The sequence below is a fragment of the Macaca thibetana genome, chromosome 4, assembly GCF_024542745.1.
Source record: "Macaca thibetana thibetana isolate TM-01 chromosome 4, ASM2454274v1, whole genome shotgun sequence".
Taxonomy (NCBI): domain Eukaryota; kingdom Metazoa; phylum Chordata; class Mammalia; order Primates; family Cercopithecidae; genus Macaca; species Macaca thibetana.
Genome location: NC_065581.1, coordinates 70950954 through 70974529, shown reverse-complemented (window position 1 = coordinate 70974529; position 23576 = coordinate 70950954). Strand labels below are relative to the sequence as shown.

Sequence of the window (23576 nt, the reverse complement as noted above, 5' to 3'; positions counted from 1 at the left end):
CTAAGTTTTTGTATTTTTCGTAGAGACAGGGTTTCTCCATGTTGGTCAGGCTGGTCTCCAGCTCCCAACCTCAGGTGATCTGCCTGCCTCGGCCTCCCAAAGTGCTGGAATTATAAGCATGAACCATCATGCCTGGCTTCTTCTTTTCTTAATTCCAAGGATATCATGGGGTTTTCTTGTTTGGTTGGTTCTGGGTTTTTTTGTTTTTGTTTTGTTTTTTTGAGACAAGGTCTGGTTCTATTGACTAGGCTAGAGTGTAATAGCATGATCTTGGCTAACTGCAGCCTCCACCTCCCTCCGCCTCCTGGGTTCAAGCCATCCTCCCACCTCAGCCTACCAAGTAGTTGGGATGCCAGGTGTGTACCACAAAGCCTGGCTAATTTTTGTATTTTTCGTAGAGATGGTTTTGCCATGTTGCCCAGGCTGGTCTTGAACTTGTGAGCTCAAGTAATCTGCCTGCCTCAGCCTCCCAAAGTGCTGGGATTACAGGCATGAGCCACCATGCCCAGCCTGAAGAGAGCATGTTTTGTAACTGTTTTACTTCTCCTTTATGCCTTTTAGGAAGAGTATACAATTTTGCAGCATTGCGAAGCAAATCAAATGGGGACCTTGGTTTGAATATTTAGTTGTCAAATTAAGACAGAAATTAAGAGCATTTATTACATGTAACTTTGCTAAATCAATCTGCTGTTACTTGCATTTGACAAGAAAATTTTTTTTGTAGAATGGCATATTAGAAGGTATTCAAGTATTTGTCAAGTGATCTTACCCTCTGTATTTCACACATTTCATGACAAATCATTTTTATAGTTTGTCCTTTTTCTGTTTCAACTTATATGGAAAAAAAGTTGATTGAGCTGTTATTAGAAATTCAATGATACATTCTGCATACAAGATTCAGGATCTCATTGATTTTTCCTTCACAAATTACATTATCATTTAAATCTCCAAAGTACATTTGCTTTCAAAATGTTGGCTGAGGAAATGATCTGAGCAATTTTAAAATGTTTTGCCCATATGTATTTTCCTTTTTGGGGGGGTGGGGGTGGGAAGGACAGTCTCCCTCTGTTCCCGAGGCTGGAGAGCAGTGGCACTGTCTCAGCTCATTGCAACCTCTGCTTCCCGGGTTCAAGCGATTCTCATGTCTCAGCCTCCTGAGTAGCTGGAATTACATGCACGCACCACCTTTCCTGCCTAATTTTTTGTATTTTTAGTAGAACCAGGGTTTCACTGTGTTGGCCAAGTTGGTCTCGAACTCCTGACCTCAAGTGATCCACCTGCCTTGGCCTCCCAAAGTGCTGGGATTACAGGTGTGAGCCACTGCGCCCAGCCACGCATAGGTACCATCTTTTATCAGCAGTGGTATTTTAGAATAATGTAGACCTCTAATAAGAACTTTCAGGACCAGGTGCAGTGACTTATGCCTGTAATCCCATCACTTTGGGAGGCCTGGGTGGAAGGATCACTTGAGCCCAGGAGTTAGAGACCTGCCTGGGCAACATAGGGAGACCCCATTCCTACAAAAAATTTTAAAATTACACGGTATGATGGCACATGCCAATAGTCTCAGCTACTCAGGAGGCTGAGGTGAGAGGATCGCTAGAGCCCAGGAGGCTGAGGTTGCAGTAGCCGTGATGGTGCCTCTGCACTCCAGCCTGTGCAACAGAGCGAAACCCTGTATCAAAAAAAAAAAAAAAAAAAAAGCAAAGCGGCAGGCACAGTAGCTCACGCCTATAATCCCAGCACTTTTAAGGCAGGTGGATTGCCTGAGATTAGGAGTTCAAGACCAGCCTGGCCAACGTGGTAAAACCCTGTCTCTACTAAAAATACAAAAATTAGCTGGGCATGGTGGCAGGCGCCTGTAATCCCAGCTGCTCTGGAGGCTGAGGCAGGAGAATTGCTCGAACCCAGGAGGCAGATGCCGCAGTAAGTTGAGATCGTGCCACTGCACTCCAGCCTGGGTGACAGAGCGAGACTCCTTCTCAAAAAAAAAAAAAATGCTTTCATAATTTTTAATTTTTTGCCAACAATTAGATATGATGAAGCCATCGAGAGAATGTGTTTACATTGCTTGATTGGCAAAATAGTAGTGTGTTAGAAACAATAGCAAGAGAATAATTTCTAGATAAAGAACATCAAAAAAAAGCTGTTTTGTACCTTCTTAAGCCCAACCTTGTGTTGTCCAGTATGGTAGCCACTAGCCCCACGTGGCTATTATACTTTTAATTTAACTAATTTAATTAAAAATTTAGTTCTGGCCAGGTGCAGTGGCTCACACCTGTAATCCCAGTACTTTGGGAGGCTGAGGCGGGCAGATCACGAGGTCAAGAGATCGAGACCATCCTGGCCAACATGGTAAAACCCCATCTCTACTAAAAAATACAAAAATTAGCCGGGCATAGTGGCACATGCCTGTAGTCCCAGCTACTCAGGAAGCTGAGGCAAGAGAATCACTCGAACCCAGGAGGCGGAGGTTGCAGTGAGTCAAGATCACGACACTGCACTCCAGCCTGGCAACAGAGCGAGACTCCATCTCAAGGAAAAAAAAAAAAAAAAAACTAATTCTGGCCAGGCGTGGTGGCTCATGTCTGTAATCCCAGCACTTTGAGAGGCCAAGGTGAGCGGATCACCTGAGGTCAGGAGTTCAAGACCAGCCTGGTCAACTTAGTGAAACCCCATCTCTACAAAAATACAAAAATTATCCCAGCATGACCAGCGAGTGCTTGTAATCCCAGCTACTCGGGAGGCTGAGGCGGGAGAATTGCTTGAACCCAGGAGACGGAGGTTGTAGTGAGCCAAGATCACTTCACTGAACTCTAGCCTGGGCAACAGAGCAAGACTCCGTCTAAAAATAAAAAAATTTAGTCACACATATGTCACACATATGACAAGGGTTTTGTTTCGTTTTATTTTGTTTTCTTTCATCAACCTGTTAGAAGGACAAGGATTTAATAACCGTGCACGTAGAACATCCCATCATCATGGAAAGTTCCACTGGACAGCACTACCTTAAACTCTTGTTTAAGGTAGTGATACTTGGATAGTTTCTCCTAGTAACATTTGAAAATTCATCTTTAACTTGAAAGTTTTTATAAATGAAGACTTTCCCCCCGAAATATAACTTGTAACTTGGAAATACTATAAGTTGATCTTACGATTCATATTGGGAGAACAGAAAACTGTTGTGTTGTACTTCAGTTACAAATGAACACTAAGCTGGAATACATACATTTCACGTTCTTCTTTCTAAGCCTCTAACCCCGTGAGCCTTGTATTCGTTTGATAAGCAGCTATTGAGAACCTGCCATGTGTCAGGCTTATGTGTTAGACATACAGCTCATCTTGGTTGGGTGATTGTCCAAAAACATCAGATTATCAAAAATTCAATTGATATTTATAGGTTATAAAAACATACCAGTGTGACTAAAATTAAATATGTCTTATTACAGGTTGTATTTCCAAGAGGTAGGATACATTCTTCAGAATATATTCAGTTTTCAGAGATCAAATACATTTACGCTTATACCTTTCAGCATAAAAGAATGATTTCACTTCCTTTGTGGATTTCAAAGCCATATAAAAAGAGCTATGTTTCAGATTCCTTCAAACTCTAAAATACTCTCTGCCCTGAGCTTTTCAATCAAGACGGATAAGGGCAGACCTTTTAAAATCTAATCTCTACAGCAGTGGGTCCCAAACTTGCTGCACATTGAAATCACCCAGGGATCTTCATAAACTAGGAATACTTACCTGCCACCCACCCACAACCTGTTCAATTGGTCTGCGGTGTGACCTTGGTCTCAGTGTTTTTAAGGCTCCCCTGGGTGATTCTTATATGCAGCAAAGTTTGGGAACCTACTGCTCTACAGAATCACCAGTGAAACCTTTTAAAACTCAGATTCCTTGGCCCTACACTCAGAGTTTTTTTTTGCTTTACTTGTTTCTGTTTTGTTTATTCAAAAGGCGGAGTTTAGAACACAGGCCCCTATAACTGTAAAGTATAGCTGGAGTTGAAAACCACTGCTGTAAAAGAATAAATGTTCTCTCTCCTTCTCTTTCCCTACATCTGTACATCTTTGATCATATTAAAAAATACAACCGGCCGGGCACGGTGGCTCAAGCCTGTAATCCCAGCACTTTGGGAGGCCGAGACAGGCGGATCACGAGGTCAGGAGATCGAGACCATCCTGGCTAACACGGTGAAACCCCGTCTCTACTTAAAAAAACAAAAATACAAAAAACTAGCCGGGTGAGGTGGCGGGTGCCTGTAGTCCCAGCTACTTGGGAGGCTGAGGCAGGAGAATGGCGTAAGCCCAGGAGGCGGAGCTTGCAGTGAGCTGAGATCCGGCCACTGCACTCCAGTCTGGGCAACAGAGCGAGACTCCGTCTCAAAAAAAAAAAAAAAATACAACCAAGCACAATGACTCACTGGCTCACGCCTGTAATCCCAGCACTTTGGGAGGCAAGGCTGGTGGATCATTTGAGGTCAGGAGTTCACGACCAGCCTGGCCAACACAATGAAACCCCATCTCTACTAAAAATACAAAAATCAGCCAGGGGTGGTGGCGGGCGCCTGTAATCCCAGCTACTTGGGAGGCTGAGGCGGGAGAATCGCTTGAACCTCGGAGGCAGAGGTTGCAGTGAGCCAAGATTGCACCACTGCACTCCATTCTGGACAACAGAGCAAGACTCCATCTCATAAATAAATAATTATTTTTAATTTGTAATTAGAAAACACAAGAGCGTATCTACAAAGATGTCAAGTAAAAAGTCCATATGAAAAAGGCCGAAAGAAGGTTGGGCAATACTGGTTCTTCCTGTTTTTAAAATAACAGTAACTGTGAACCCTGAAGGCAGAAACGTAGATTGCTCTTGCTTTGAGAAAAACAACAGTCTTAGTGTATCGGAAATATAAAAATCTGATGCCCTAGATCAGTGGTATCCAAGTTTTCTTGATCATGCAAGAATCAATCAACAGGTGGGAGGCTCACAATCGGAATGTATGTATTTTTTTTTTTTTCTTTTCTTTTCTTTTCTTTTGAGACAGAGTATTGCTCTGTCACCAGGCTGGAGTGCAGTGGTGTGATCTCAGCTCACTGCAACCTCTGCCTCCTGAGTTCAAGCGATTCTCCTGCCTCAGCCTCCCAAGTGGCTGGGTCTACAGGTCGCGCCACCACACCCAGCTAATTTTTGTATTTTTAGTAGAGACAGGGTTTCACCATGTTGCCCAGGTTGGTCTCGAACTGTTGGCCTCCAGTTATCTGCCCACCTCGGCCTCCGAAAGTGCTGGAATTACAGGTGTGAGCCACCATGCCCAGCCATAATTTGTTAATATAGTAATGTTTAAAGGGAGCAATGTGTTTGACTATATTATAGTTAATGATCTGCCATTATTTGCTTGGTGAAGTAGCTGACAAAGGACTCAAGAAAAATGGCAGCTCGGCCAGGTACGGTGGCTCATACCTGTAATCCCAGCACTTTCGGATGCTGAGGCCGGCAGATCACAAGGTCAGGAGATTGAGACCATCCTGGCTAACACGGTGAAACCCTGCCTCTACTAAAAATACAAAATATTTGCCGGACATGGTGGCACACGCCTGTGATTCCAGCTACTCGGGAGGCTGAGGCAGGAGAATCACTTGAACCCAGGAGACGGAGGTTGCAGTGAGCCAAAATTGCACCACTACAATCCAGTCTGAGCAACAGAGCGAGACTCCATCTCAAAAATAAAAAAATAAATAAAAATAAATAAAAGACACTTAAAATAAATGCACTTATGCTGGGGGCAGTGGCTCACACCTATAATCCCAGAACTTTGGGAGACAGGCAGGCAGATCACTTCAGGTCAGGAGTTCAAAACCAGCCTGGCCAACATGGTGAAACCCCCCGCTCTACTAAAATACAAAAATGAGCCAGATGTGGTGGTGCATACCTGTAATCGCAGCTACTTGTGGGGCTGAGGCCGGAGAATAGCTTGAACCCGGGAAGCAGAGGTTGCAGTGAGCTGAGATTGTACCACTGCACTCCAGCCTGGGCAATAGAGCAAGATTCCATCTCAAAAAAAAAAAAAAAAAAAAAAAAAAAAAAAGGCCAGGTGCAGTGGCTCGCGCCTGTAATCCCAACACTTTGGGAGACCGAGGCGGGCAGATCACCTGAGGTCAGGAGTTCGAGACCAGCCTGACCAACATATTGAAACCCTGTCTCTACTAAAAATACAAAAATTAGTCAGGCATGGTGACACATGCCCATAGTCCCAGCTACTCGGGAGGCTGAGGCAGGAGAATCCGGCTTGAACTGAGAGGCAGAAGTTGCAGTGAGCCGAGAACATGCCACTGCACTCCAGCCTGGGTGACAGAGCAAGACTCTCTAAAATAAATAAAATAAAATAAAATAGTACTTAAACTGCAATATGCTATAATACTCTTGAGGGCAAGCAAACAAGTGAGGATGCCATTATTAACCCCTCTGAATTGGGGGACTCATATGATTTGTGATCACCTGACATACTCCAGGGCCAACATATTTATTAAATATTAATAGAGTGTGTTTTTTTATTTTTAGAATAAAAATGAGTACAAATAGAAATATGTCTTTCCTCACCCCAGCAGATCATCTTGCACACTCCCATGGTGCTTTTACCCTGCTTTAAAGACCACTACTGCATATGACTGCTTACAGAAACCTTGTATTGCCTAATTCTTATAAATCATTTCAATTGAATAAAGATTGGATAATTAAACATGACTTCTAACAGGACCTTCCAATCTCTTTCCTTTACTCTTATGCCAACCTCTGAATTTGACTATGAAACTGTATTTTAGAAACAGAGAATTCAGGCCGGGCACAGTGGCTCACGCCTGTAATCCGAGCACTTTGGGTCGGATCACTTGCAGTCAGGAGTTCAAGAACAGCCTAACCAACATGGCGAAACCCCGTTTCTACTAAAAATGCAAAAATTAGCCAGGCGTGGTGGCACATACCTGTGATCCCAACTACTCAGGAGGCTGAGGCAGGAGAATCACTTGAACCCGGGAGGCAGAGGTTGCAGTGAGCCGAGATTGTGCCATTGCACTCCAGCCTGGGCAACAAGAGCAAAACGCGGTCTCAAAAAAGAAAAAAAAAGAAAAAAAAGGAAGAGAGAGAGAGAGAGAGAGAGAAAGAGAGAAATCAATGCTGCAGGTGACTTCTGACATTCATAAGGAATGTTTAGGGTTGACATTATAGCTCTATGAATACATTTTTACTTTTTCTTGTAATCTGAATCATGGACTGTCTAGTTAATATATTTTTTAAAAAATCAAACAACTGAATATTTATCATGTATTTTGCTATTTAATATTTCAAAGGAGTTTTGTTTTTTTTTTTTAATTATACTTTAAGTTCTAGGGTACATGTGCATAATGTTCAGGTTTGTTACATATGTATACTTGTGCCATGTTGGTGTGCTGCACCCATCAACTCGTCAGCACCCATCAACTCGTCATTTACATCAGGTATAAGTCCCAATGCAATCCCTCCCCCGTCCCCCCTTCAAAGGAGTTGATTTAAAAATTTAGAGTTTACATTATAATTAAGGTGATATTCTGTATGAATTCTGGATAGAGTTTTAGCTGATATGGTACAGATCTAAGCATTAACATAGCCGTAGTTTATCCTAATCATTCCTGTTTTCTTCAGCTTTCTTCACAGAAGTCAGTGCCGTGGGTACCCATTTTAAAATCCCTGCCACTTTGGGCTATTGTAGTTGCACACTTTTCTTACAACTGGACTTTTTATACTTTATTGACATTATTGCCTACGTATATGAAGGAGATCCTAAGGTTCAATATTCAAGAGGTAAGAAAAAATCATCTGCTTCTTATATATGCTTCTTATATATATATATATTATAAGACCATACACAGAATTTGTTATCATCTATATAAAATGAAGTTATTTTGTATCTTCCATTTTATTCTGCTGTCCTAAATTTTAGAGATTCTTATACATCAAAGGACTATCAAGAAAATGAAAACCCACTGAATGGGAGAAAGCATTTATAAATCAAACATCTGATAAGGGTCTAGTATCCAGATATATTAAGAATTCTTACAATTCAATAATAAAAAGAGAACTCAGTTTTTAAAATGGGCAAAGGACTTGAATACAAATACACATTTCTCGAAAGATATACAGATGGCCAATAAGCACATGTAAGGATGCCTGATATCAGGCCAGGTGGAGTGGCTCACACCTGTAATCCTACCACTTTGGGAGTTCGAGGCAGGTGGATCACTTGAGGCCAGGCATTTGAGACCAGACTGGGCAACATGGTGAAACCCTGTCTCTGTTAAAAATACAAAAAAGGCCAGGCACGGTGGCTCACGCCTATAATCCCAGCACTTTGGGAGGCCGAGGCAGGCGGATCATCTGAGGTCAGGAGTTCGAGACCAGCCTGACCAACATGGAGAAACCCCGTCTCTACTAAAAATACAAAATTAGCCGGGCATGGTAGTGCATGCCTGTCATCACAGCTACTCGGGAGGCTGAGACAGGAGAATTGCTTGAACCTGGGAAGCAGAAGTTGTGGTGACCTGGGATCGAGCCATCGCACTCCAGCCTGGGCAACAAGAGTGAAACTCCATCTCAAAAAAATAATAATAATAAAATACAAAAATAATCCCAGCACTTTGGAAGCCTGAGGCGGAAGGACTGCTTGAGCCCAGGAGTTCCGAGACCAGACTGGATAATACAGCAAAACCGTCTCTACTAAAAATACAAGAAAAAATTAACCGGGCATGGTGGCATACGCCTATAATCCCAGCTACTAGGGAGGCTGAGGCACGAGAATCTCTTGAACCCAGCAGGTGAAGGTTGCAGTGAGCTGAGATCATGCCCCTGCACTCCAGCCTGGACAGCAGAACAAGACTCTGTCCCAGGAAAAAAAAAAAAAAAAACTAACAAGGCTGACTGCACAGCCTTACTGGCTACATGGACTTACCAGCTTTAAAAACTTAAAGTGAATCCTCAGTCACTCACATTCCAAAGTATACTGTAAACATTGGCCTGGCTATGTGGACCAAACCTTAAAACTTCAGACAGCTAAGCTGTGAAGAACTCCTGTGTCTACTTCTGAAAAACAAGGTCACTCTATAGAAATATATCCACAAATTGCACTGACAGAAGTTAAATTGAAACTAGGCTTTGGCAATATCATGGGATGGATTCATTGTGAGCAACCTTATTTTTCCCAAGTTCTCTGTTAACAGAGCCTGATTATAATCTACTACCACATTTCAACTATAAAGTGGGGCTAATTTTTAAAAAAGAAAAAAATAAAATAAATAATATACTACTACAATGATTAATTGCATTCAACTGTGCATTGAAAGGTTAATTTGGTAATTATCATTGAGGTAAAACTGAGATCCACAGGAAGATTAAAAATAGCAACTTTCAAGTGGTGGTCACTGGCTGTGATGAATGTGTATGTTTTGTTTTTTCCTCTCACCATAATTAATCCTGTATCTTCTTATTCCTTCCAGAATGGGTTTTTATCTTCATTGCCTTATTTAGGCTCTTGGTTATGTATGATCCTGTCTGGTCAAGCTGCTGACAACTTAAGGGCAAAATGGAATTTTTCAACTTTATGTGTTCGCAGAATTTTTAGCCTTATAGGTAAGTGAAACAAATCAGGTTTCAACATGTTGTCCAGGCTGGTCTGTAACTCCTAAATTCAAGCTATCTGCCTGTCTTGGCCTCCCAAAGTGCTGGGACTATAGGAGTGAGCCACCACACCCAGCCCCAGCCATTTTGTTTAATTTTTTTCTTTAATGGGACAAGGCCTCGCTTTATTGCCCACATTGGCCTTGAACTCCTGGCCTTAAACAATCCTGCTGCTTCAGCCTCCCAAAGTGCTAGGATTACAGGTGTGAGCCACCACGCCCAGCCCCCAGCCATATTTTTTTTAATCACAATATCACAGCAGTTCAAGACAAAATAAAAATGATATTAGCCATTTATTTTGTTCACATAACAAAACACTACGATGCATTTAAATGCATTTCTTTACAATATGTTTCTTTTTGAATCATACATTTTGAGGATTAAGGTTTATAATATTTGCTGGGCGCAATGGCTCATGCCTGTAATCCTAGCACTTTAGGAGGCTGAGGCAAGCAGATCACAAGGTCAGGAGTTCAAGACCAGGTTTCACATGGTGAAACCCCATCTACTAAAAATACAAAAATCAGCCGGGTGTGGTGGTGAGTGCCTGTAATCCCAGCTACTTGGGAGGCTGAAGCAGGAGAATTGTTTGAACCCAGGAGGCAGAGATTGCAGTGAGCTATCACACCACTGCACTCCAGCCTGGGCAACAGAGTGAGATCCTGTCTCAAAAAAAAAAAAAAAGATTTATAATATCCTATTATCTCCACCATTGCTTATAATTATTTTTAAAATGGCTTGCTGTGCCAAACATCACCCCTCACAATTTTGTAAATCACTGTGCTTTCAGCTCAGACTTTGCAATGAAGTTTTTATATCAACTTTAGACAAGATGTAATGAAAGAATTTTTAAGCCTCCATCCCTTTTCTAAGTGAATTCATTTTATTTCAATCCAAAAATATTTACTAGCATTATTATATCAAATAAGGAGCTATAAATCAAATAACTCAAACCATAAATAATCATGTGTTTCAGACTCTACTTTCAGAAAGGTAATTTTTTTTTTTTTTTTGAGACAGGGTCTTGCTCTGTTGCCCAGGATGGACAACCATGGCTCACTGCAGCCTCAACCTCCTAGGCTCAAGCAATTCTCCCATCTCAGCCTCCTGAGCAGCTGGGACTACATACGGGTCACGACACAGCATCCGGCTAATTATTTTTTATTTTTTGTAGAGACATAGTTTTACCATGTTGCTCAGGTTACTCACAAATTCCTCAGCTCAAGCAGTCCTCCCACCTCAACCTCCCAAAGTGCTGGAATTACAGGTGTGAGCCACTGTGCCCGGCCTAGAAAGATAACTTTTAAATCTATGTAATTAGTTGGGCGTGATGGTATGTATCTGTAGTTCCAGCTACTCCAGAGGCTTAGGTGAGAAAATTTCTTGAGCCTAGTTGTTTGAGGCTGCAGAGAGCTATGATCACAACACTGCACTCCAACCTAGGCAACAGAGCAATACTCTGTCTCTAAAAATAGTTAGAAAAAATTGTACATAAAAATAAAACTATCTAAGACAATCATTTAACTTTTTTAAGGTCCCCAGTAGAGACCCTGGAAGTCTCGGTGACTATACTTCAGTAATTACATAATAAAAAGACTCTGGCTGGGCTCGGTGGCTCTTGCCTGTAATCCCAGCACTTTGGGAGGTGGAGGTGGGCGGATACTTGAGGTCAGGAGTTCGAAACCAGGCTGGCTAACATGGTGAAACCCCATCTCTACTAAAAATACAAAAATTAGCCTGGTGTGGTGGTGTGTGGCTGTAATCCCAGCTACTCAAGAAGCTCAGGCAGGAGAATTGCTTGAACCCAGAGGCAGAGGTTGCAGTGAGCCAAGATTGTGCCACTGCACTCCAGTCTGGGCAAAAAGAGTGGAAAAAAAAAAATTAGCCAGGCATGGTGGCACACGCCTGTAATCCCAGCTACTCAGGAGGCTGAGGCACAAGACTTGCTTGAACCTGGGAGGCAGAGGTTGCAGTGAGCTGAAATTGCGCCATTGCACTCCAGCCTGGGTAACAGAATGAGAGCCTATTTCAAAATAAATAAATAAAGGAAATGAAATGAAATTAAATCAGACATGGTGGTGTGCACCTGTAGTGCCAGCTACTCAAGAAGCCAAGGCAGAGGATCACTTGAGCCTGGAAAGTCAAGGCTGCAGTAAGCCATGATCGTTCCACTGCACTCCAGCCTGATGACAGAGTGAGACCCTGTCTCAAAAAAATAAGAAAATAAATAAATAATAAATTTAATTGAAATTTTTTTAAAAAGTTCCTCAGTTGCAGTATATACAAATACAACATTTCCATCATCACAGAGAGCTATAAAACTCTCTGTGACAGCCCACAGAGAAAAAAACTGACAGCCCACTCATTAAGTCCCTTACTGTATTTTACGCTTAACTGCCTGTAATGACCAATGTGTATTCTTATCAGTTGTGAATACTAGGGAGGATTCCTGCAGATTATGTGGGGAAGAAAAAAAAAAACCAAAGCCAGGCATGGTGGCCCACACCTGTAATCCTGGCACTTTGGGAGGCCAAGGTGGGGGGATCACTTGAGGTCAGGAGTTCGAGAACAGCCTGGCCAACATGGTGAAATACCGGCTCTACTAAAAATACAAAAATTAGCTGGGTGTGGTGGCCCAGGCCTGTAATTCCAGCTATTCAGGAGGCTGAGGCAGGAGAATCACTTGAACCCGGGAGGCGGAGGTGGCAGTAAGCCCAGATCGCGCCACTACACTCCAGCTTGGGCGACAAAGCAAGACTCCATCTCAAAAAAAAAAAGAGAGAGAGAGAGAGAGGGAGAGAGAATGAAGACAGAGATTTTTAAAAAATCTTTTTAAGACACAAGGTCTCTAGCCAGGCGCGGTAGCTCACGCCTGTAATCCCAGCACTTTGGGAGGCCGAAGCATGCAGATCACGAGGTCAGGAGATTGCGACCATCCTGGCTAACGTGGTGAAACCTCATCTCTACCAAAAATAAAAAAACAAAATTAGCCAGGCGTGGTGGCGGGTGCCTGTAGTCCCAGCTACTCAGGAGGCTGAGGTGGGAGAATGGCATGAACCTGGGAGGTGGAGCTTGCAGTGAGACGAGATCATGCCACTGCTCTCCAGCCTGGGCGACAGAGCAAGACTCCGTCTCAAAAAAAAAAAAAAAAAAAAAAGAGAGACAAGGTCTTGCTCTGACAACCCAGGCTGGAGTGCAGTGGTGCCATCATAGCTCACTGTAACCTTGAACTTCTGGGCGCAAGCAATCCTCCCGCCTCAGCCTCCTGAGCAGCCAGGACTACAGGTGTGCACCACCATGCCTGGTGAATTTTGTTTTTAATATTTCTTAGAGACAGGGTTTTGCTGTGTTGCCCAGACTGGCCTCAAACTCCTGGCCTCAAGTGATTCTCCCACCTCAGCCTCCTAAAGTGCTGAGATTACAGGGGTGAGCTGCCACACCCAGGCAAGATGGAGTCTTTTTCTAACCTCATCCAATAGAGTCTATTATTTAGTTTATCTCCTTTGGTTATATGTATTTTAAATCACATTCTGTTGTCAGCTATTGCTTCTCTCTAGAAACATATTTTTAAGTTGTTCTTGTCTCGTTCTTCTCTAACACCATGGAATTTTAGCTGAGTTTTGGCCACACGTAGATTTAATAACATTGCATAATGAGATTTTCCTTTTATAGTATATTAGTTGTATTACGCCCATGTTTTCCAGCAGTTTTGTTTTGTTTTTCCATGAAATCTGTTAGTCTTCCAGGCAATATAGTGTTTCTACAGTAGGTGGCAGCAATTTCAAATTTCAGACTTATACCATATTAAGGCAGAGCAAATATTAATGCTGGGTATTTTTCCCTTTTATAACTTTTTAACTCTAGGAATGATTGGACCTGCAGTATTCCTGGTAGCTGCTGGCTTCATTGGCTGTGATTATTCTTTGGCCGTTGCTTTCCTAACTATATCAACAACACTGGGAGGCTTTTGCTCTTCTGGATTTAGCATTAACCATCTGGATATTGCTCCTTCGTGAGTACTAATATAAAGATTTGCTGTGATTGACTTTAAATTGTATTTTTAAAAATCCTGATAAAAGGCCAGACGCGGTGACTCACGCCTGTAATCCCACCACTTTGGGAGACCGAGGCGGGCGGATCACCTGAGGTCAGGAGTTTGAGACCAACCTGGTCAACATGGCAAAGCCCTATCTCTACTAAAACTACAAAAATTAGCCAGGCATGGTGGCGGGCACCTGTAATCCCAGCTACTCAGGAGGCTGAGGCAGGAGAATCACGTGAACCCAGGAGGCAGAGGTTGCAGTGAGCCGAGATCGCATCATTGTACTTCAGCTTGGACAACAAGAGCAAGGCTCCGTCTTAAAAAAAAAAAAAAACCCTGATAAAATAGATATAACATAAAACTTAACATTTTTAAGTATACAGTTCTGTGGCATTAAGTGTTCACATTGTTACATAACTAGCACCACCAACAATCTGTAGAACAATTTCATCTTCTCAACAGAAACCGTACCCATTACACACTATCTCCCATTTCTCTCTTTTCCCAGGCCCTGACAACCAATCTGCTTTCTGCCTCTATGGATTTTACTACTATAGGAATGACTTTAAATTCTTTACAAGATTTTAATTTACACAATAATTAAAGCAGGATGTTGTTTCTAAATTTAAACTTTTAACTGTCATCACCTCTGTCCACAGTGCTCTCATTAGAACATTGCAATAACTCATTATAACTGTGTCTGTTCACCCAGCTAGACTAGGAACTCTGTGAAGGCAGAAACTCCCTTATTGTCCTCAGGGCTCACCATAGCACTTGGCATGCAGTAGGCATTTTGTCAGATGAATGAATGTCAAAGAGTAGACCAATTGATTTGTCTAACTGTATTACCTATGTGCAAATATATTTGTGTAGCACTTGATAGTTTACACATCACTTTCATAAACACTATCCATTTTACCCTTAAAGCATGCCTATGAAGTATTTTTGCCCTATTTGAATGCTAAAGAAACTTAAGAGAAGTGATTTATCTTACAGCACACAACTAATATAATAAATGATAGAGCCAAAACTTGAACATAAAATTTTTACTTTTAAGCCCAAAATTCTTTCTACAGCTACCTCTCTGGAAACATTCTTTGAGTCACATACTTCTAGAACCATTTTGTGCCAGTTGACAAGGTAAATAAGGGAGCTGTGTAAATATTTTAACCCAAAAGTTTTAATACACTTTATTTGTAAAAATAATGGATATGAATTTATTTTGGAGAAAAGACAGATGGACTCTTACACTCTTTTCACTACCTCAAAATCTTCACACCCGGACTGCTACAGAATCTTCTGATTTCTATGAATCTTCAGCCTCCTATCCCTTCAATAAATACTCTTAAGATAAGCTCCACTCTGTCACCCAGGCTAGAGTGCAGTGATGCCATTGTAGTTCACTGTAGCCTTGAACTCCTGGGATCAAGTAATCCTTCCTGCTCAGCCTCCTGAGTTGCTGGGACTACAGGCACACATCACCATGCCTGGTTCATTTTTCAAAAAATACTTTGTGGAGATGGGGTCTCCCTGTCTTGTCCAGGGTGGTCTCAGTCTCCTGGCCTCAAGTGATCTTCCCACCTTAGCCCCCGAAAAGTGCTAGGATTACAGGCGTGAGCCACAGCGCCTGGCCAAGACTTGAGGTTTTATCAAGCCTAGAGTTGACGAACAGTCAAAGGGATATGGGAATTGAGAGTTCGAGAAATAGTTCTAGGCTATGTTATCACTTAGGATGTTTTTAGTTGAAGTATAGAAATTCTAACTCAAACTGGGCTGAACAGCATAATCTATTGATTCACTTAATTGTATCCAGAGATAATAGGCTTCAGGCAAGAGCTGATATCCAGCTGCCTACTAATATCACCATAGATTGTTTCTTTCTCACTCTCTGTCTTTTACAGTAGTAGTTTTATCCTAAGACTGGGTCTGCTTATAAAATCACACAATGAAATGATTGCCAGCAACAATCAGGACTACATGCTTCTTCATTCACATCAAGCAGAAAGAAAAAGATCTTTTCCTCTCTCAACCATGGAAATAAGTCCTGGGCTTCATTTTGGTTGACCCAAACTGAGTCACATGAACCAACCCCAATGGCCAAGAGAATGTCATGTGACTTTAGGAAAATCAGCACCTACCCCAAAAGTTAGAGGTCAAAGGGTCAGTGCCCCTCAGATGTCATTATTGCTACACAGATGGAGGTGGAGAGTGGGAATGGATGCTGAGGAATCCATCGATAACCTCCACTATAACACATGAAGATGTGAATAAACATGAGTCATTTTTGAGCCAGGTGCGGTGGCTCACGCCTGTAATCCCAACACTTTGGGAGGCTGAGGCGGGTGGATCACCTGAGGTCAGGAGTTCGAGATCAGCCTGGCCAACATGATGAAACCCTGTCTCTACTAAAAATACAAAAATTAGCTGGGCATGGTAGCACAAACCTATAATCCCAGCTACTCAGGAGGCTGAGGCAGGAGAATTGCTTGAACCTGGGAGGTGGAGTTTGCTGTGAGCCGAGATTGCGCCACTGTGCTCCAGCCTGGGTGACAAAGTGAGACTCCACCTCAAAAAAAAAAAAATTATAAGGAACATAAAATTAATTCAGCAGCCATCCAGCCAGAAGAAGGTGGTAAGTCACCCATTCCATTTAATAAATCTGAAAGGTAGCTTAGGATTCATCAGGTTCCTGAAGTCTTGTCAGAATCTCTGGAATCTGATGAGGGCCCCCAACCCTGCTCTCTTGAACTGGCAATGAAAGAAAATTGGATCATCGGATAAAAATTGGAGCTCTGATTGGCCAGGTGCAATGGCTCATGCCTGTTATCCCATCATTTTGGGAGACCAAGGCGGGCAGATCACCTGAGGTCAGGAGTTCAAGACCAGCCTGGCCAACATGGTGAAACTCTGTCTCTACTAAAAATACAAAATTAGCCAGGTGGGGTGTAATTTTGTATTTTTAGGACCTGTAATCCCAGCTACTTGGAAGGATGAGGCAGAAAAGCACTTGAACCTGGGAGGTGGAGGTTGCGGTGAGCCATGGCACTCCAGCCTGGGTGATAAGAGTGAAACTCCATCTCAAAAAAAAGAAAGAAAATTAGCACTATTGTCAAAGGATGAAAATAGAAAAAAAAAAACAAATATCCATGGTACCTACCTAGTAAGATCATTGTGAAGATTAAATAGAGCACACACACAACACTTTGCTCATAATGCAATAAATGTATTTGCATATAATGCAATAAATGTAATTGTTTTCTGGCTAACTTTGAGTCAGGTGTGGTGACCAGGGTCACAGATCAATCCAAGTAAAATATTAAAGTGATGATTGGTATGCTTTCAGAAAGGAAAATGCTGACCACTAAAGAGCCACCACTGGGTCACTAAGAGCCAAAATGGCAAAACGGTCTAATTTCTCAATGTAATTTTTAGCCTAATAGAATAAAGAAAATATAGCAGATTTGATATGTCAGGACTTCAGCCAGGTCTCCTATGATAGATACCCTTTTGGACAAGGTGGAGAAAGATGAATTGGATGTACAATTAGATAAATTTGTCACTACTAAATTTCAGTGTAATAGCATGCTGATTAACGGATCTAGTCATTTGAGAAACACTGTGCCAGGCACTGTACCAGATGTTGAAGACACAAACATGAAAGTAACATGATTCCTGCTGGCATCTGTGTAAGCTTAAGCTGGCCTGGAGGATGGTGCTTCATGTCATGAAGTATAATGCTGGACAGGCAGCAGGTGGAATCCTGTGCCTGAGCTTCAACCATCAGGTGGATGGTTGAAGTCTACATCTTAAAGACCCAGGTCCAACCCTGAAATCTTATGAGTCTTATAAGCCAAAAAAGACATTTATCTAGATATCATAAGAAGCTAAACAGTTTTAGTAACATAAATGATGCCAGCAAATAGTTGTAGCAGTTAGGAGGATGATAAGCAAGTGCCTTTATGCCTCAGATAATGAGGACTGCTGTACTTGCTCTCAGCTGACTGAGACACAACTATTCAAATGGAAGTAGGCCGGGCCAGGCGGCTCACGCCTGTAATCCCCGCACTTTGGGAGGCTGAGGCAGGTGGATCGTTTGAGGTCAGGAGCTCCAGACCAGCCTAGCCAACATGGTGAAACCCCATCTCTACTAAAACTAAAAAATTATCTAGGTGTGGTGGTGGGCAACTATAATCCCAGCTACTCAGGAAGCTGAAGCATGAGAATTGCTTGAACCCGGTAGTTCGGAGGTTGCAGTGACCAGAGATTGCACTACTGCACTCCAGCCTGGGCTACAGAGCAAACCTCAGTCTCAAAAAAATAAAATAAATAAATAAATCTCATCAAAGTCAAAAGTATTATTATTATTTGTTGTTTGTTTCGTTTTGTTTTTGAGACGGAGTTTCGCTCTTGTTGCCCAGGCTGGAGTGCAATGCTGCGATCTCGGCTCACCACAACCTCCGCCTCTTGGGTTCAGCTCAAAATCGAAATTATTTATCTCCCTTAGAGTGTGTGTGTGTGTGTGTGTGTGTGTGTGTGTGTGTGTGTGTGTTTAAACCTTGCAGTTCTAGCTCAAAGGATAACTTTCTTATATTTTGATTCAGCTCTTCAGATGAGCTTTTTAGTTTCTCTTTTCCAACTGGGATTTCTTGGTTCAAAGCACACCAGTTATTTCTAGTTGCAGGAGTCTTGGCTACGTGGCTACGTATCTTATTGGGGGTTACATATCTTATGTTTTTCATAGTTGGGCCCATTCAGTGTAACACTCTACTAGTTAGAACAGGAGCACTCGAGGACCATAAACAAGCATTCAACACCAGGGCTTGTGGTGAAAAGTGAAGCATGAGAAAATTTATCTTTCCTACAGATTGGGTTCAGTGATTACTGTTTTTTTTGTTTTGTTTTGTTTTTTTAACAAGGTAGCATTGTAGATTATAACATTATAATATTAAGTACTGATTCAGAATCAGACAAATTGGGTGACATTTTATGGGTTTTTTTCATCTGTAAAATGAAGATAATCCAGCTGGTTGCGGTGGCTCTCACCTGTAATCCCAAGACTTTGGAAGGCCAAGGTAGGATGATCACTTGGACCCAGCAGTTCAAGACCTGGCTGGACAATATAGCAAGACCCCATCTCTAAAAAAATTAATAAAATTTTAAAATTTAAAAAATAAAATGAAAATAATCGTACCTCATGGGGTTGATTTTATAATTAAAATGATATAATATGATATATAAAACCCTTATAAACATGTCTGATATAAGGTTTTCCAATAAAAAGTAAATAGATACAAGGTTTTCCAATAAATAATATTCCTATTAACATATAAATGTGTACTTGGATTTTATAGGCCTTTACTTCTATAGACTGAAATAGAGATTTTATTTTATTAATTTATTATTTTTTGAGACAGGGTCACCCCCTGTCACCCAGGCTGGAGTGCAGTAGCAAGATCATGGCTCACTGCAGTCTAAAGCAATCCTCTTGCAATCCTCCCACCTCAGCCTCCTGAGTAGCAGGTCTACAGCATGAGCCACCACACCCAGCTAATTTTTGTGTGTGTTTTTTTATTTTTTGTAGAGAGAGGGTTTTACCATGTTGCCCAGGCTGGTCTCAAACTCCTGGGCTCAAGCAATTCACCCACCTCGGCCTCCCAAAATGCTGGGATTACAGGCATGCACCACCACACCTGGCCCCAAAATAGAGATTTTTCTATGGTAATTTTGTTGCCCGGATTCATGGGAATTAGATAGATTTTCAGCTATTAATTCCAGTAGTGTTCCAACAGCACAGACTCCAGACTGAGTCCATACAACTTGTTTTCTTCCAAGTAGTCATCAATCTTTCATGGCCTGTCCTGGCCAAGTGAAATATAAGTACTTGAATGAGCTTCTTGTTGCTGACATTTAGAATTTCACGGCATTCGTCTGCACTTAATATCTGTCACTGGAAAGGCTGGCAGCATTGCAGTTGACTCCTCTTACTGCCAAGGTGTTAATGGTTTAAAAAGAAAAAAAAAAAAGAGAGGCTCTGCCAAGCTTGGTTAATTTAGATACACTCCCTAAAGGGGATAAGCCAAAAAGATCTGTGCCTCATGGTTTTGTTATAGTGCTGTGTGTATGCACAAGTCTTGAACATAAAACTTTGTGATCTTTATACATAACCAAATTAGTTAAGCAGAATATTTTTAACTGAACTCCTCCGCCACTTTAAGTTTTTTTTTTTATTTGTTTGTTTGTTTGTTTTACCAAAAACATTAAACCTAAATCTAATGAACGCCCTAGGATTTAGAGTCTAGAAACTATCAGTGTACAGGAAATACAGGAGGTATAAGATTATGCAAAACGATACCTAAGAGATACAATCTTCACAGTCCAGAATTCATGAATATATACAGGACAAACATCCTAGTAAAGAGACAGCAATTTTAGGCCGGGTGCAGTGGCTTACACCTATAATCCCAGCACTATGGAAGGCCGAGGTGGGCGGATCACCTGAGGTCAGGAGTTCGAGACCAGCCTGACCAACAAGGTGAAACCCCGTTTCTACTAAAAATACAAAATTACCCAGGTATGGTGGTGCATGCCTGTAATCCCAGCTACTCAGGAGGCTGAGGCAGGAGAATCACTTGAACCGGGGAGGTGGAAGTTGCAGTGAGCTGAGATCATGCCATTGCACTCCAGTCTGGGCAACAAAAGCGAAACTCTGTTTCCAGAAAAAAAAAAAGAGGCAGCAATTTAAAAAATGAATGATTAGGCCAGGTACAGTGGCTCACACCTGTAATCCCAGCACTTTGGGAGGCCAAGGCAGGTGGATCACCTGAGATCAGGAGTTCAAGACCAGCCTGACCTCCATGGCACGCGCGTGTAGTCCCAGCTACTCAGGAAGCTGAAACAGAAGAATCACATGAACCCGGGAGGCGGAGGTTGCAATGAGCCGAGACTGCGCCACTGTACTCCAGCCTGGGCAACAGAGACTCCATCTCAAAAAAAAAGCAAATTAATGGAACAAGTAAATTGTATGTTTTATATGATCTCATGTCTATAATAATATGCTCGAAATATATAGAGATAGCAAAAAATAATTAGGATATTACAAAAATGTTAATGTTGATTATCTCTATGAGGAAGAATTATAGGATTATAGGTAATTTTACTTATTTTTTCTTTTTTCTTATTAATTTTCAAAAATTAATTACAATTGAATTTTCAAATCAGGAAATAAACTTTTTTTTAACTTAAAAAACTTTAAGCTAGACATGCCATGCTTTCTGTATGAAAATGATATCTCAGAACTTTCCTATATCGTTATAAAAGGGGTTATTTCCATGGCTGTGTTCCTCTATGTAATGTTAAAATGCTACTTAACTATTGAAATGCAAGCTTTTCACCAGCTGAATATAAAATCCCATTTCAATAGGACATTTTATTTAGACATAAAATTTCACAAGAACACAACCTGGAGCAGAATAGCTGTCTATTGAAAGAAGCGGCCAGGCGCGGTGGCTCACACTTGTAATCCCAGCACTTTGGGAGGCTGAGGCAGGCAGATCACTTGAGGTCAGGAGCTCGAGACCAGCCTGGCCAACATGGTGAAACCCCGGCTCTACTAAAAATACAAAACTAGCCCAGCATGATGGTGCATGCCTGTAGTCCCTGCTACTCAGGAGGCTAAGGCACGCTTGAACCCGGGAGGCAGAGGCTGCAGTGAGCTGAGATCATGCCACTGCCCTCCAGCCTGGGCCACAGAGTGAGACTGTCTTGAAAAAAAAGAAGAAGGAAAGAATGAAGCTGTTTAAATGTGTAGCACAATAATAAACTTCTATGAAAATGTTTCTACAGGTATGCTGGTATCCTCCTGGGCATCACAAATACATTTGCCACTATTCCAGGAATGATTGGGCCCGTCATTGCTAAAAGTCTGACCCCTGATGTAAGTAGATAATTTGCTTGTAAACTGGAAAGGTTTTGGAGCTACACATCTGTGTCAAAGTTCAGTGTATTTTAATTAAGTGTAAAATTCTAAATGTTCTTATGAAATTCTTTTTAGCAACAAAAAGCTAAATGCCTTAATGGATGGGAAAGTATATTTTCAAAGAACACTTTTTGGATTTTAGACAGAACAATAGAACTAAGTCAAATGAAGACGTAGCTGAAACCACACAAGTAGTTAAAAGTTTTGATATTGGCGGGACGTGGTGGCTTATGCCTGTAATCCCAGCACTTTGGGAGGCCGAGGCAGGCGGTCACGAGGTCGGGAGTTCAACACCAGCCTCGCCAACATGGTGAAACCCCTTCTCTACTCAAAATACAAAAATTAGCCAGGTGTGGTGGCACGTGCCTGTAGTCCCCTACTCAGGAAGCTGAGACGGGAGAATCCCTTGAACCTGGGAGGCGGAGGTTGCAGTAAACCGAGACCATGCCATTGCACTCCAGCCTGGGTGACAGAGTGAGATCCCATCTCAGAAAAAGTTGTGATATTATACTAGACAAATAATTTTTGTTTTTGATTTGAACAAATAAAAATTGACAGTGTAAAATTATTCAAAAAGTAGGCCCATGAAGGCGAGGTATCAGGAAATCATGTGAGAATTAATGAGGAAAAGTTGAAATAACCGAGAATGTTTAGAGGACCAGAAAATTTGGGAAGACATAAAAGGTGTCTTCACATATTTGAAAGGCTACTAAATGTAAGATGGAGACTTATTCTCAGCAGTTCCACAAAGACAGATTGAGAGAAGTTATAAAGAGACACTGGGAAAATTCTTTGTTCAAGGCTGTTACTTTATGGAATGAGCCACCTTAAGGGTTAGTAACCCCTGAAACAGTCAAACATTTATTCAACAGGCATTTCTTAGGTGCTTATTAATATGCTAGATACATTGTCAGGCACAGTGGCTCACACCTATAATCCCAGCACTTTGGGAGGCCGAGGCGGGCAGATCACCTGAGGTCAGGAGTGTGAGACCAGCCTGGCCAACATGGTGAAACTCCATCTCTACTAAAAATACAAAAAAGTAGCCGGACTTTGTGGCTTGCACCTATAATCCCAGCTACTCAGGAGGCTCAGGTAGAAGAATCGCTTGAACCTGGGAGGGGGAGGTTGCAGTGAGCTGAGATCATGCCATTGCATTCCAGCCGGGGTGACAAGAGCAAAACTCTGTCTCAAAATAAATAAATAAATAAGGCCTCAAAGGCCCCTTTCAACTTTGATTTTCTAACCTTCAAAAAAGGTATATAAGGTATTCTTTAAGAGGCTAACTCAAACCTCTGAAAGAGGTAATTTTCTCTTTTGTCTCTGTGATAAAATTAACGCCATGTGTAATCCTTAGAATTTCAGGACATACGGCTGGGCGCGGTGGTTCACGCCGGTAATCCCAGCACTTTGGGAGGCTGAGACGGGCAGATCACAGAGTCAGGAGATCAAGACCATCCTGGCCAACATGGTGAAACCCTGTCTCTACTAAAAATACAAAAATTAGCCGGGTGTGGTGGCAGGCTCCTGTAGTCCCAGCTACTCAGGAGGCTGAGGCATGAGAATTGCTCGAACCCAGGAGGCGGAGGTTGCAGTGAGCCGAGATCGCCACTGCACTCCAGTCTGGCAACACAATGACACTCCTCAAAAAAAAAAAAAAAAAGAATTCCAGGACATACTTACAGACTTTCTTATTACCAAATATACTGATTTCAGACATATATATGTTCCCCACAAATAGTGTTCCTATTTCTTCTCCACATCTACCGTTTCTAATTCCTTAAGTGATGCAGTACCTCCCTGTTACTATTTCCTCTCACTTAATAAAAAGGAATGTTGTAGAAATGCTTTTTC

General features: G+C 41.9%; 1 protein-coding gene across 6 annotated transcripts in view; it reads left to right on the top strand.

Moving 5' to 3' along the window:
* The window catches only part of SLC17A5 (solute carrier family 17 member 5), a 56035-nt gene that overhangs the window by 26253 nt on the left and 6206 nt on the right, over positions 1 to 23576 (top strand). For all 6 annotated transcript variants that reach the window (XM_050786509.1, XM_050786514.1, XM_050786512.1 and 3 more), the window contains 4 exons: positions 7678 to 7836; positions 9525 to 9657; positions 13570 to 13717; positions 21590 to 21680. In XM_050786509.1, the coding sequence (XP_050642466.1) occupies positions 7678 to 7836; positions 9525 to 9657; positions 13570 to 13717; positions 21590 to 21680 (531 nt within the window). The remainder of the gene's footprint in view (positions 1 to 7677; positions 7837 to 9524; positions 9658 to 13569; positions 13718 to 21589; positions 21681 to 23576) is intronic.